General features: G+C 35.1%; 2 protein-coding genes across 2 annotated transcripts; one reads left to right on the forward strand and one right to left on the reverse strand.

Annotated features, from left to right (window-relative positions):
- The first annotated feature begins 1268 nt into the window (after window positions 1-1268).
- On the forward strand, window positions 1269-7815 carry LOC125221363 (protein S-acyltransferase 8-like). Its single transcript, XM_089063075.1, has 5 exons — window positions 1269-1630; window positions 3413-3598; window positions 5568-5873; window positions 6005-6238; window positions 6900-7815. The coding sequence occupies exons 1-5, from the start codon at window positions 1592-1594 to the stop codon at window positions 7377-7379; spliced, it is 1245 nt and encodes a 414-aa protein (XP_088919201.1). The 5' UTR covers window positions 1269-1591; the 3' UTR covers window positions 7380-7815.
- A 233-nt stretch (window positions 7816-8048) lies between these two features.
- On the reverse strand, window positions 8049-10982 carry LOC125221136 (uncharacterized). Its single transcript, XM_048123259.2, has 2 exons — window positions 10489-10982; window positions 8049-8552 (listed from the first exon to the last, which is right to left on the reverse strand). The coding sequence occupies exons 1-2, from the start codon at window positions 10723-10725 to the stop codon at window positions 8316-8318; spliced, it is 474 nt and encodes a 157-aa protein (XP_047979216.2). The 5' UTR covers window positions 10726-10982; the 3' UTR covers window positions 8049-8315.
- Window positions 10983-15583: the final 4601 nt, after the last annotated feature.

A 15583-nucleotide genomic window follows, 5' to 3' on the forward strand; every position in this document is an offset into this window, starting at 1 on the left:
CTTATATTAACCTAAAAAGAAAAAAAGGTTTGTAAAATAAGATAATTACTATAGTATTTAAATTACAATTTTTTGTTGACTTATGCGACTCTCATGGTTTTAAAAACTAGAATAGTCAATTTTTTATTTAAAAATAACATTCATAAAAAAAATATACTAAGATAATTGTGAAAAATAGTCATATTTATTAAAAATACGCACTACAAATTGACTCTTGTTATTTATGCTTTTAAAATAAATAAATAAAACTTTCCAATTTTACCATCGCAACGATTACACGGTTACATTAAATGTGATGTATTCATGTACTATGTGTTTAAGTTCAATTTATCCTGTTATACAATTATACAAATGTGTTTGTGTAATAGAATTAATTAATTTTGGATTGCTGCACGAATACGCACTTTTTTTTTTATTTGTTTTATGATTCTATCCACTTATCAATAAGTATTTTAGCAACTGTGACTATAGCAAAATGACTATTTCTTGAAGTAGCATAACACACTCTCATGTCATGTCTACCACTTAGCTCTAAATATTTTAGACTTCGATCAATGTCATTGTCGATACATGCTATTCAAAGTACTCGTTTTAATCAAGAATCTTAGAATCAAGTATGAAATATTCCTATTCAAATGAAGCTCCACTTAAATGATTAAATTCAATTTACATTGATGAGTATCGTTTAAATAGTATAGTAACCCTTCTGATTTGTTTATACTTTTAAAAATTGAAATGCTATAAAATTACAAAATTTTTAATTTTTTGCAAAATCAAAACGATAACAAAATAAAATATAATATGATAACAAAACTATGTCGTTTTTTTAGATATATTGACATATTTCAACTAACACTCACAAATATAATGCCGCGATTTTCTAACATTGTTTTGTTGTCACATTCGGATTAGCTTCAAATTTGACTACCATAGAAGGACTAAAAAAATTAATAATTTTATAAATTTATATTTCAATTTTAAAAATTATAAAACTGATATGAAATTAAAAAAAATCTAATTAAAACGATAATTATACCTAATTTTTTGCCAACATAAAATATTGAGCCAAAATAATCAATCATCAAAATCTTTTATTTGCCAAATTAAACTACCTAATCACAAACCATTCCTCTATGTTAATTACTTAATTGTGTAGTTAGTGACACAAAATTCCATAAAAAAGTGCATTGATTTATTAGGTAAGTCAAATTAAAGAGGAAAAAAATAAAGAACTCATTTCCCCAAAAACATTCCAAAAATAAAAAAATACAGTAAAATTGAGTTCGCAGCCTGAAAACTCCAAAACCTCACAGATCAGAAGAGCGAAGACGAAGACGAAGACCCCTCAACTATTCAAAATCCCTAAAAAACCCCATATTAAAGTCGCTGCATTTTCAAATTCAACCTCCTCTAATTATTACGCACAAGAACAAACAGCAAGAAAACGGTGGGAGCAGACAATTGATCACTCTCACCGTTTCTGTGAGATGAGCAGAGTGTCCAAGTTTGAAATCTTCGATTCGCTTCCGGCATAGCTGGCAAACGGCGCCGTATTGTTTTCTGGGTTCTTTTTTAGTACCTTTTGTGCTGAATGGCTAAGCGCGTGCACCAAGTATGGAAGGGTAACAATGTGAGATTTCTTCCGTTTTTTCTCATTTTCTTGAGTTTAATTTTTATGGGCGTCTGTTTAATTTTGTGGGAGGTTATCTTTTTCAGCTTAGCTTCATAGCTGATGGCATGCTAAAATTAGGGTTATTTAGTTTCATTCTTGGTTCTCAAGTTCTTGTTTTTTGTATTTGGTGAAGTTACTATTTGGCATCTAATTCTAATCTTGCAGTTATGTTGTACTTAATTTGACGTTGTTGTGCTACTGACTTATGCACTTTTGAATCTTTGATTGATTGTGTGAGGATACATGTAGAGATGTATATAGTTGAATCTTTTCCACTTTACCGTTCTCGTGTTACAATTCTCAATTGTAAGGACTCAAGGATAGTTATTTTTTCTTCAGCATCCACAGGTATGATGTATGATTTGATGAGTTCTGTGTCTCCCCGGTCTACTTTTTGAGATGGATCATGTGAATGTTTTAACTAGTAGTGCAACTATGAGGTTTAACTGATCTCAATAACATGGCTGTCATATAGCTCATGTTTATGATATGCTCCTTAAATTCACATAAAATTAAACCATTTGGTTGTTTGTGCAAGATAATGAACAATTGAGAATCAGTACCATGTCTTATTATCAATCTTATATCTCCAGGGATTGTTTACTTTGATAGATATGATGGATTAATAAAACTAATCCTAGCTAATCCTCTGTTTACTTTGATGGATTGCTTAATTTTTAGCTTGTTTGATCATCTTATCCTTCAAATACTCAATCGTATATTTTATCAATATATCTTATCACTCAATGTAAATTTCCCCTCATGAAATAAAAATTATACTGAAGGCTTGTGGAGTTTGGTGTTTAACATATAATATAATTTTGGTTACCAATTGATGACGATGAGATCTCTAGTAATCCATCTGCCTTAAGTAGCTCTTATACCTTCACGATTTACCTATCAAAATCAAGATCTTCCGTGACTCATGCTTGGTCTGTTATTATGGAATGACACAAGAGATATAATGTTAAACAGGGCTTTCAGTACCTGTAACATCAGACATTATTTTGTTTTTTTATGTATGTATGAGACTTCTTTTTGAGTGTCATATTCTGTAATATCAAAGTTTGCTCCTCAGATCTTTGAAATAATACTATTGCTTAAGTACGGACTTTGCAATCATGTACGGAGTATTAGTATTTCCACTGTGCGTTTCACTTTCTTAATAGAAAAAAGAAAGTTAATTTTATATGCTGGTGGCTTTGACAGTTCGTGCAGAATCTCTAAACTGGAACTAAATATTTGGGCCAAATCTGTTGCAACGGATTATTCATTGTCACATTAGACTTTTGCTATCTTTTCATTGTGCTTGACTAAGCGGTTCTTGTTTGCCTATTCATTACCATTATTGGCAAATTTCTTATGCATGCCTTTGCGCACTTATGAAACATTCTGCCTGTGGTAGTGACACGCTATACTGTTTTAAACAAATCTAGAATGAATAGGACTAAACGGAAACAAGAGATATCCATTGAAGCATATGATATGGGATGTAGTATGATTTATTTCTGATTTTTATCTATCTAACTGTTGTGCAAATTATTACCTTCATACAGAGTCAGAACTTCTAAACGAACTTGTATATGATATTTTGATGTAAGGTTACATTTGTGTTGAAAAATGATGAAAAGTGTCTTCTTCCTCATTGACTATGAGGATTTGAAAGTGGAAATGTTGGCATATTTGCTCGTGTATGTTATTTTAACTGTAGATAACATATTTAATGTGCATCTTCTGCAGATCTTTTTTCTGTGTGGGAGGTTGATTTTCGGCCCTGATGCAAAGTCACTGCTTGTCACCTTATTGTTGATCATCGCCCCTGTCGTTATCTTTTGTGTTTTTGTTGCAAGGCATCTTCGGCATCAATTCACATCCTATAATGCAGGATATGCAATCATTGTAGCTGCTATAGTCTTCACCATTCATGTTAGTTCCTATATCTCTCCTGGTTATTTAGTAAATATTATGGGAATTCCTAAATTGTTTGCTAATGGATGCATCCTCCTGCATTTTGGTTTATAATCTGCGATGGTGGTTTTTCTGCTAGTATATGATAATTTGTCAGCTCTGTTCATCCTAATCAGAATTGCTAATTAATTTGGGATTGCTCATTGCTAATGGATGCATCCTCCTGCATTTTGGTTTATAATCTGCGATGGTGGTTTTTCTGCTAGTAAGTACTCCCTCCGTCCCGGCTAAGATGACACATTGCTTAGCCGGCACGGGGTTTTAGGAGTTATTGGTTAAAGTGTTTAATTGGAGAGAGAGAGGTGGGTGTAAGTATTAAAGTAGAGAGATAAAGAAAGATGAATATTTTAATAGGAGTGAGAAAAAATGGTTGAGTGTATTAATTGGAGAGATAAGTTACCAAAAAAGGAAATGTGTCATCTTAGTTGGGACAAACAAAAAAGGAAAACGTGTCATCTTAAGCGGGACGGAGGGAGTATATGATAATTTGTCAACCCTGTTCATCCTAATCAGAATTGCTAATTAATTTGGGATTGCTCATTGCTGTAAAAAAAACTACAGTATGTTATAGACTGGTGTTCTGAAGATATGGTTTACGGAGTATAATTTATCTGAAAAATGATCCACTAAATGAATACAATCTTAACCATGTCAAATAACTATACTGTAGCATTACAACTCCCTGGGTAAATTTCTAGGATACCTGGACAATACTCTCAGTTTCTGTGATTCTGATATTTGATCCAAGGCATTGCTTATGGTTTCGATGCTCTTAAAATGGTGATGCTCATCTCTATTGAAACACGGGGTTCGGTATCTTGATCTTTTGTGTATCACAGATGCTAGGGGCTAGAGGCTTATTGTAGCAAAAGCTCCACTTACTTTTAACAGTCTAACTTGTAGCACCAGAAATACACAACATCTTATTGTTATATGCCTATTATGGATGAGCTCACATAACATGGAATGGCTTTTGAAGAGTGAAGTTTGTTTTATTGTCGAGTCTACAAGATATCTAATTGCGAGCTTGTATGAAATACATGGATATACATATACATGTGTATTGTGAGCATGCTAAGTAGTACTCCCTCCGTCCCTCTGTAGTAGAGGCGTTTCTTTTCGGCACGAGATTTAAGAAAAGTTGTGTTAAGTGAGTTAAGTAAATGAATAATAAAGTAGAAAAGGAAAAAGATAGAGAGATGAAGAGAGAATAAAGTAGGTGAGAGTAAAGTAAAAGAGAAGAAAAGTTGTTGCTTTTTGCCAAAAAAGGAAACGACTCAGCTATAGTGGGACAACCCAAAAAGGAATACGACTCAGCTACAAAGGGACGGAGGGTGTACTCCCTCCATCCACGAAAAATAGTCCCATACGTGGATGGCACGGATTTTAATGAGAAATTGGTAAAGTATGTGTGAGAAGGAGAAAAAGTGAATAAAGTATGAGAGGAGAAAAAGTGGGTAAAGTATGAGGGAGAAATTTTCATTTTTGGAAATGAGACTATGTTTTGTGGACACACCAAAATAGAAAAATGAGACGGAGGGAGTATTATCTACTTGGTGCCTGCACATTCTTTTTTCTGCAATGGCAGCCAATAACCTTTAAAATATATTGTCTTGAGATATTTCCTTTGTTAACCTAAATTTACATCATTACATGGCTATATGGAAGTTCGGAAGGAGCCTGTTTGAATGCATTGAAGCAGATTCTTTTATGGTTCTTTGATTTATTTAGGTGACTGAACTTTGATTTATCTACATGGTTCTCACTATTTCTATGTTAGCAAGTAATGTGGTTATCTTTTATACTTTATTAATCATCTATACCATTTTATCATCAATATTTCGTTTTTGATCAATGTGATTATCCAAAGAGATTATGTACTATTGCAATATTGTGGCTTATGATTATCTCATATTAATTAATATAGGTGCTAGTCTTGTTGTTTCTAACATCATCCCGAGACCCCGGAATTGTGCCACGCAATTCGCATCCTCCAGAAGAAGATATTCGTTATGATAATTCTGCATCGGTGGAGATTGGCGGAAGGCAGACACCAAGCCTCCAGTTCCCACGAACCAAAGAAGTAATGGTCAATGGGCTCCCTGTCAGAGTTAAATATTGTGATACTTGTATGTTATATCGTCCTCCTCGTTGTTCACACTGCTCGATTTGCAATAATTGTGTCGAGCGTTTTGATCATCACTGCCCTTGGGTAGGCCAGTGCATAGGATTGGTAAGATATCTTCTTCAAATTGGTTATTCCTATCTTCCCTTACTTTCTCTGAATTTCTGTTTTATCTCTCACATTGCAGCTAATCAGGCCTAACTTGTTCTTTTCCTCCCTTTCTTCAACTGAATGTGCAGCGAAACTACCGTTATTTCTTCTGTTTCGTTTCCTCGGCAGCACTTCTTTGCATCTATGTGTTTTCAATATCAGCTTTCTATGTCAAGGTTTTGATGGATGATCATAAAGGTACTGTGTGGAAGGCAATGAAGGAATCTCCTGCATCCGTGGTTCTGATGGGTTACTGTTTCATATCATTATGGTTTGTCGGTGGGCTGACTGGATTTCACCTTTATCTAATAAGCACTAATCAGGTTTGCTTCCAATTTTTAACATTCTGAGATTCAGTTTCTTGTTTCTACTGTAATATCATCATTTGAAACTCGACAAAGATCTTCTAACGCTGATCTTATAAGTGCTGGTCCTTTCACTTGCATTCTGACACTTTACTGACTATATTTTGAGGAAATACCGAAATAGAACTTGAGAGAGCCTATTTAGGGTTATTTGTTAGGCATCATCTCCCAGTGGCTAGATTTTGAGGCAGAAAAGAAAATATGGTTACTTAGTTAATATTCGATTGGTAGAAAACAAGCTAGGAGGAAAAAGGGTGCACGCAGCATATTGTTTCAGCCATGTAGGAAGGGTTTGGACTTTGGAGTAATCTTTATTTGCTCCACTAGATCGATTTGAGTTGGAGGGTACAGCTAATGTTGATGTGAGGGGGAGTAATAGCTTTTATACATAATCTTAAAACCCAATCAACGGATCATCAAGTCCCTACTTTTCCGTACATCAGTTGCTGAAAATGCTTGGTGCCATATGTATGCCTTTTCTATCCATTTTATTACTTAATTCCGTTTTGGAAGGATGAATCGGATGATAGCTATAAATACAGAGAATCTGTAGTCTTATTATTGAAATTTGCATTGAGCAAATATTTCAGATTAATACTAGTTAGTTTTTTCGCTGCAGACTACCTATGAGAACTTCCGGTACAGAGCTGACAACAGGATCAATGTCTATAATCGTGGTTGCTTAAACAACTTTTTCGAAGTATTTTGTACAAAGGTGAAGCCTTCAAAGAACAACTTCCGAGCTTTGGTGCAGGAGGAATCCCAGAGGCCACCGATGCCTACTTCTAGGGACAATGCTGAGCCAGAGGAAACGGGAGATGACCGACGTATGAAGGTGGAAGATGATTTAGACATCGGTGGAGATCTTTTGAAGATCTCACAGCGTCATAACATTGAAGACATTGAAGCAGACATTCGTAGTAGAGGAAGCGATGTGCCCCATCACAATTTATCTGAAGTAGATTCTGTGTTGGGTTCTAACAGAAGGCCCCCTGCCGTGCAATTAGAAACAACGCGACGCACAAGTTGGGGGAAAAGTGGTAACTGGGAAATTGGAAACGAGGGCAGCTTTGTTACTCCGAAAGAAGCATTCCAATGAGTGTGCTGAAGAGCATTAGGCGGGCACCGGACGTGAAGCGGTAAACTTGCAAACTCGAAGGATATTCATCTTTGCATTTTGATATTGGAAGAAAAATGCCATCTTATATTCAATCCAAGGCCGAGATGATTCCTTTTTACTACCTGTTTAGGCTATGATTTGTGCTACCATTCTTCTCTTGCTCCTTGGACCAAAAACTAATCTTTACCTTCTTTTTATTATTTTTATGAAAAATGTGAAGGTTCCTTACTTTTGTATTTTCCCCAAACAGTCCTATTTGGTGTCTGTAGTCGTGTGGGTTTTATGAATCGGTATTCTTTGTGTAATTAACTTTTTTACATAGATTTGGCAAGATATTTATTTCAAGGCTTTACCACGATCAACATTGTATCAACTATATTCTGTTGTAAATCGATATGATTCTGTTGTAAATCAATACCTTACATTACTTCCCATTCTTGAAACTGCACAAAATACCATTTTCCCGACAACATTAGTTTTCTGGTGTTTCGTTTGTTGATGTCTCTTCATTGAATTTTTGGGTTTTACTCATTTCATCGTTTCTTCCATTTGGTACAAGCTTTAATCGGCATAAACATCCAGCTCTACAAACACAATAGCAGAACAAACCAAACATAAGACAAGAAATGAGACGAGAGTCACACAACATGATCACAATATCCTGTATATGTAACAATTTGGCGTTGTGCAAAAGAACTTTTGATGATACAGCAGAGGACTGTTGTCTTTCGCACATTCCTCAATCGATGAATGTGATTGGAACGACAATATTGAAGAATTGTGATACACAGAAGTCCCTTATCTCTTTCTTAAGGAATCATGGCACAGTTAGTGTTAAGAAAACTCGGACCAACATGAATAATATGGAAACCAATTTCGAAGTGTAATTTATGCCCTTCTCAGAGGTCACGTCACTTACAGCCACTCCAGCCTGCCTTGGTGCTCCACGAGATGTTGAATTTTACCATTAGGTAGCAATTCTAATTTCCTCACTTTGGCTGGTTTCGTGCTGCACTTCACTTCAAACCTTGGTGCAGGGCTCTGATGCACTTCCACACTTCTTGACGTTTCTGGGGGCACTTCATCAAGGAACTCATCTGCAACATCTCCATCTTCATCTATTCTAAGGCGCCTCGTGTACCACCTCAAGCCCTGAGCAATAAGGAACGTAGTTAAGGAGAGATATGCAGAAATTTACTGACACCAGTAAAGACAAAAGTGATACCACAGTAATTGCTTAGCAGTGTTCGTACATAATATAAATCTTAGTTATATAGCAATGGAAGATTAGGAAGAATAAGCATCTAGTAGCAGTAAATAAGAGAAACTAGGATAGGATATTATATCACAATTTACATAGAGTTTGTGCAACTACAGACATTAAACCAAGCAATGAGAGCTGCAAAGCCAATCAGCCCAGCTCTAAGCTGTCTGGAGCTTGATATCACAATTTACATAGAGTAAGCTTGACTGGAGCTTGATACCACAAACATGTGAGGTAGTAAGCAGGTTGTGAGCTCAATTAGTCAACATTCATCTCTATTTGTGTGTTTTAAGTTTCAAGCACAAGTAACCAAATGCATGTTTCACCCAATATGTGATTAAGAATCACAATTGTGCATGCACTCTTTAAGCACCAAACTTACTACCTCATCATTGTCTACTTGATCAGTAAGCAAGTAAGTACACATATCTAGAGATGAGAATGAAAAGCACCAAAGCTCATTTTGAATTGACTAAGAAAGATATGCATGCAGGTCTTGGAATATTACTATATTAGCAACCCCAGACTACGATGTTCATATATTCTCCATTTGTAGCCTAGTACGTATCAGTTGCTCTTGCAAAAGAAAGTTCTCTTCAGTTTATGCTACAATTTACCTTCTAAACTTTTAATTAGTATAGAAATTATATAACTCCTACCAAGAGTTTCTAGGCATTAAGCTCTATTTTCTTCTTCGTTGAGAAAATAAAGTATACATGGTATTCAAATACAAGACCAGTTTCCTCTAGGTATTCCAAAATTTATCAGCCCTACATAAATATGACTAATCTTTCACATCCGTAATCAAAGGCCATAAAAATTCCATGTCCAAAGAAAGCAAAAATAAGAAAGGAAAGTCTTAACATGGATGTAGTTAAAAAAAAAACCGAACAAGTTCTGCAAGCAAGACTCTAGAGGATCATACATGTGTGTTTAATGAAGTATAGAAACCATGGAATTTCACATTTCTCCAAGGAACAAAAAGCTGGAGGGTCCACAAAGAAGTGATATATAAAGATCAACATTTGATTTCCTCTACCTACCCTTTTGGATAACTTACAAACCACCAACACAGTTTCCCCTAATGGGTAATGGGCACAAGAACAAATTGAAGTTTAACCTATCAGCCCTCCTTCTGGCAACATCATCCTGAGTAGCTCTTCCTCCACCCATGCAACTTGTTTGGATATCAGAAAGACTTACAGAGAATTCAGCATCTAATATTTTACATTTGTAACTGTATCCATCTCCTTCTTTAAGAAAACTCCTGTTCTTTCCCGCCATATCTGCTCATTTGTAGACTAAACAGAACCTTTGGTAGCTAAAGCATTAAAGAGCCAAATCCCCAACTATTTAACACATATCAAGATTCTGATTTGAATTGGAAACCACACACACAGAGATCACAAGTCGGGAACATGGCATTCAACACAAGCACAGTATCAAGTTGATCACCACATTGACAAACTTTTCATGATTAAATTCCCTAGCAATCCTTTTTCTCCACCTCGTTCTTTTACATGATGCAGTGTGCACTTTGGGCTTGTGATGATTCCACACTACGACAAACACATTTTAGGCAAGTCCACTAGATTCACAAAATCGTAGCTCTCATCATCTAATTGTTATAAGAAAACTAGTCAAAAATCAACAAACTTGCAAATTGCAGGCCACAGATTGATCACTCATCAGATCTACAAACCTCAATTTTCGACGACAATAGTCAAACCCTATCAACTTAGCCAAAATTTCCGCCTAATCAGCGATGCCAAAGCGTAAATTCAGCAAATTTTAAAAATTGCAATAATACCTAGCAAAGCATACCTGAACTCCACCATCTCCGGAGGGGCAAAATACGAGAAGAGGAGGGGGCGGGCCCCGCTCGACGGGGACCTGAACAGGAACACTGAAGCCTCTGCGAGGGAGATGGTGAGCTGAAGCAGTAGCTGCCGCGGCGGTTGGGACAGAGAAGGGAGGCGGAGCAGCGTCGCCGTCGCGGTGCTGCTGGTCTTCGTCTTTCGCTAACCCAAACAAGCCCGCGATTTTCTTAAAGAAACCCATAATCTCCACCCAAATACATATATACAACCCAAAATTCTGCAATGAAACTTATTTAGGGCTCGAAAATGAAATTGCAGACAGCTACAATTTGAAGAGGTTTAGGTATGTTGAAGATGAATCGATGAGGAATTCGATAATTGTTTTATGTAGATGAATTTATTGATGAAACAAAATCGAGAAAAACGCCCTCAATATCATCACCAGTCTCTTCAAATCATCTGCTCTATGCAACTATGGACATACCCCATTAGTATTTCATTTTTTTTTAAATAGTGGAGTAGACTAATCTAAGATATTATCCAAAATCTGATTCAATAATAAGAATAGTACTATCTCGAAATTAAGATTGGCTTTAGCTATCTAATTAAATATTGTACTCTCATAAGACTTATTTTTTCTTTATCAAAATCATAGGGAAATTCAATTAGGGCATTAGCAATAATGCCCCTTCTCCGAAGCCATCTCAGAGCTTATTTCCATTTTTTCCTGCCACGTCAGAAGGCTCATTCCAGAATGAGCCTATCCCTCTACTATGGAGAGCACATCCTAAAGCTTATCTCAGAGCCTATCTTATTTCATTTCAAAAACTTCAAAAAACATAAATATTTAAATAATATAAATAAAATTACATAATAAATTCATTCTTTGATGTATTACAATATCGGAAAACAGAATACTATGAGAAACGAATTTAAACAAAACACCAGCCCCTTCGTGACCAAAGTTCTTCAATCATATCATGTTGGAGTGCATGATGGGGTTGCTCTCGCCGATGTCGGAATCCGAACCCGAATCCGAATTGTGGGTGAAATTAAACATTTCTAGTCAAAAATATTGTGAAGTGAAGGATGTGGGTGTGTGAAATGAAGAGGATTGAGGTATTTATATAGGAGAAGAAAATTAAAAAATTAATTTAAAAAAAAAAGAAAAATCGGCTCCGCCATCAGCCCGAGACTCCGCAATGGAGTCCTATCGCGGGCCAATGCGGAGCCGATAGGTGCATCGGCTTGGCCGATTTATCGGCGGAACGGCGAAGGCGAAGGAGAAGGGAGATCGGCTCCCTCCCCACTATAGTGACCAGTGGAAGGCGATCGGGGGGCCGATCCATCGGCTCTAGGAATCGGGCCCCATTGCTAATACCCTTACAAAATAGTTTAGAGAAATAAGAAGTGCACAATATATATTATCATACAGCAACTTGGAAACTATAAACTAAAAATCATTAGTAAAATTATTTTTTTCTATATACTTAATTTCGATTGAGTCAAAAGGTGTAACAAACAATGGATTTTCTAAACTATAGAGTGACAATAATTAGATATATACGGAATACATCAAAATTCCCTTTATCATAGAGATTACAAGAAGACTATCATTCTCCACCTTCGACTTCAGTATACTCAAAGCTCTAGCCAATCCAGAGCCAAGCCATGAATCAAGCACCAAATATATCTGCATACAAAATGGAGCAAACCCTAATATGAACAACAAAATCATACTTCCAACAATATCATTTGTCATTCTAGCATCTTCTATCGTCATAGCCACGCTTGTAATTTAAGATATTCTCGAGTTTGGTCAGTAACATTGATAATCTCATTGAGAGCCCAAATAATCTGGAGTGGTAGCCGGGCAAAGAACTCCTCGTGAACAACAAGTATGTTTTGGACCGACTCGGAGTTATGCGAAAAAATTGAAAATTATATACTCCTACTAATTAAACAACATATATAAATTGAAAGTTATCCAACAAAAAATGAAAGTTGCATGACAAGGATCATTTGTGTATTACATGTTCAAATTATATACACTTAACAATGAACTGACTTTATCATAACATTAAATTTAAAATTATTACTACAATATGGTACATCATTATACAATAGGATTTATCATACGTAACCAAATATACATTTGATTGTCATATGAATTCCTTTCATTTCCTAAAAATAAAAATTATTTCCTTTTTTGTCCATCCCCTAAAAATAGAAATTTTATATAATATTTAAAAAAATTCTTTCTCTCTAATAAGGTAAGTTCCATTTTCCACTAATACATTTTTCTTTATATCTTTCTTTTACTAAATTAATTAAAAACCCGCACAATGTTGTTTCAAAGATTCCTACTTTTAGAGATAGAGAAAGTACATAAGTGATAAAAAATTAAACCAAATTTAAATGCATAACTAAAGAACAAATTTAAATCACATAACTAAAGTACTCCATAGTACTCCCTCGTTCTAAGGAAGATGACCCCTTCCTTGAGCGGCACGGGATTTGATGTAATTTACTTTATGTGTCAAGTGGAGAGGGTAAAGTAAGAGAGATGAAATAAAGTAGAGATAAAAGGTATTTCAATTTTAGTAATGTATCATCTTAACTGAGACAAACTAAAAAGGAAAGCGGATCATCTTCGGTGCGACAGAGGGAGTATTAGATAATAAAATATTTGGTTAGTTATGATGTACTTATTTTTATTTATTTTGGTAAGTGAATATAATTTTTTTTTTTATCGCAACATGGTGGGCTCGAACCCGCAATCTTTGGCATCTGACTGAGACCTTTGACATTTGAAATTACTTCTTTTCGCTTGACCAACTCACACAATGTGTCTTATTATTACATATTGGAGATAATTATTTAATGTTACTATAATGAATATGAATATTTCAAATCTGACACTCATATTTTTCAATTACAATTGATACTCCTCAAATATTTTAAAAACTTTAATTTAATAAACACTCGACTTAAATTCCATATATATTGTATTATAACAAATATAATGGTGTCCAACTGTCCATTAAAGCATTACTTAGTAAAATCACAATTACTACAATTTTTGCGCGTTAAAGAACAGTGTGGTGGCAATGAATATCCTATATTTTGCGTGTTAAAGATTATTTTGTTGGTCATTAATATATATGCATTGCACCAGCTGGTGCTTCTATCCTAGTAAAATCACAATTACTATAGTCTAATATAAGCGTTTGAACCAGCTGTATACCACCTGTATATATGCCTTGAACCAGCTCTATGCACCTGAATTTGTTCAAATAAATAATAGAACAATAGATAAAACTTTAATTTTTATGAAATTTACAAAATAAAAATAATATTTATAATAATTTTGATATATTAAAACTAAACAAAATAAAGAAGTTTAAACGTAAGAGTGGTGCTCACTATTATTCTCTTTATTCTTTGAAATTTGGTGACCCAAAAGTCAAATAATACAAACAAATTTGGCACCCATAGTAACTGTGATAGGAGTAAGAGATTAGATTTTATTGTTATCCCATTGCATAACAGATAATTAATGCACACGCTCTCTTCCATGAAATTTCATCTCATAAACCTTAGTACTATAAATAGGCCTCACCATTAGTACCAACATATCCCCCCAAAAATGTCTCCTTCAATAATCTCATTTCCCACAATTTTCCTAATCTCCTCAATAATCCTACTCTCATCACCCAAAACCACCGTTGCCGTTCCCTCACTGGTCCAAAAAGCCTGCTCCAACTACACCAAAAACATCGACGAGAAGCTATGCCTCAGCGTCCTCGAATCCAATCCAGCCATCACATCGACCATCGACCGGTTCACCCTGTCGATCGCGATAATCGAGGCGGGAATCGTAAACGCGACGAAGACGCGCGCGCAGCTGGGGCGGGGGCGCCCCGAGGAGAAGGGCGCGTACCAAGTGTGCAAGGTGTCGTACGATCAAGTGGTGAAGCGGTTTAAAAGCGCGCTGGGACTGGTGAAGAGTCGCGACTTCGTGACGCCGACTTACGTGCTGCTGACGGCGAGCACGGATTGCGTCAAGAGTTGCGAAAGCGCGCTCGCGAGTTATAAGGTCAGAGATAGCGTTTTATTGAGGGATACCAAAGTAGTGACTGTGTATGGGATATCTGCGATTTCGGTGATTGATGATATGCATGAGCTTGGATCGCCACCTCCTCCCCGCCATTGATACAACAAACACCCCCACATTAGTACTATACTTTGTTATTCACAGTCCACAACCTGATATTGGTTGTTGTAAGGCTGACTCACTTACTCAAATTTAATAAATCAAGTTTCCGTCGATTTTATTTTTAGGGGCATTGACAATACAAGTCATTATTCACTCTATTTCTAATCATTTATATCAATTTCAAATTCATTTTTTATATATGTTACACCCATAATTTTACTTTAAATTTAAATTTTACACTTATTTTTTAAATTACTACTTAATACTTACTATATTTATACGAAAATGAATTTAAATTTAGTTTAAATATAAAAAGCACTTCCTGCGCCCAATCTAACCGCCCTCCTCAGCAAACAATTTGGTGTGTTGGTTGCATTCACGATTTAGTGGGTTTGGGTTGAGTTCTAATTTAATTGTTTATATATTTATTAAAAAATAAGTAAATAACTAATATTAGACTTTTAATAATATTCAGTAAAAACATTCAACGTATTGAGTAAAAATAAATCATGTTAAAATCTTGATAATATACTCCTATTTAATATATGAAGAGATATTTAAATGAAATCTTTTGATTTTGATTTTAATTTTGATTTTACACTTGTTTAAATAAACAAAAAAAAGTGTATCATTAGTTGCCTGGATGGTGTAGTCGGTCACACACTTGAGGTCCTTGGTTTGAACCCGGGCTCAGACAATTGTTATCAACGTTTTTTTATACTACACTTAATTAGTAGATTCATTTACTTGTAAACAGCAACTAACACATTTTTCCACCTTTATTATATCTGTTTTTTCATTTTTCCTAATTTATTGTCTTTTTATCTAATGTATTATACATTTTTTCCTTAATTTTTATGTCTTAAAAAAATGTTTCATT

The sequence above is a fragment of the Salvia hispanica genome, chromosome 1, assembly GCF_029641045.1.
Source record: "Salvia hispanica isolate PSC_SH4W2 chromosome 1, Shi_PSC_v1, whole genome shotgun sequence".
Taxonomy (NCBI): Eukaryota; Viridiplantae; Streptophyta; class Magnoliopsida; order Lamiales; family Lamiaceae; genus Salvia; species Salvia hispanica.

Excerpts from the sequence above, each read along its gene's own strand:
- LOC125221363 (XM_089063075.1), top strand. The coding sequence starts at position 1,592 with ATGGCTAAGCGCGTGCACCAAGTATGGAAGGGTAACAAT. Across the intron at positions 5,874-6,004 it reads TAGGCCAGTGCATAGGATTG|CGAAACTACCGTTATTTCTT; the intron begins GTAAGATATCTT and ends CTGAATGTGCAG. Across the intron at positions 6,239-6,899 it reads ATCTAATAAGCACTAATCAG|ACTACCTATGAGAACTTCCG; the intron begins GTTTGCTTCCAA and ends TTTTCGCTGCAG.
- LOC125221136 (XM_048123259.2), bottom strand. The coding sequence starts at position 10,725 with ATGGGTTTCTTTAAGAAAATCGCGGGCTTGTTTGGGTTAGCGAAAGAC. Across the intron at positions 8,553-10,488 it reads CCGGAGATGGTGGAGTTCAG|GGCTTGAGGTGGTACACGAG; the intron begins GTATGCTTTGCT and ends CTTATTGCTCAG.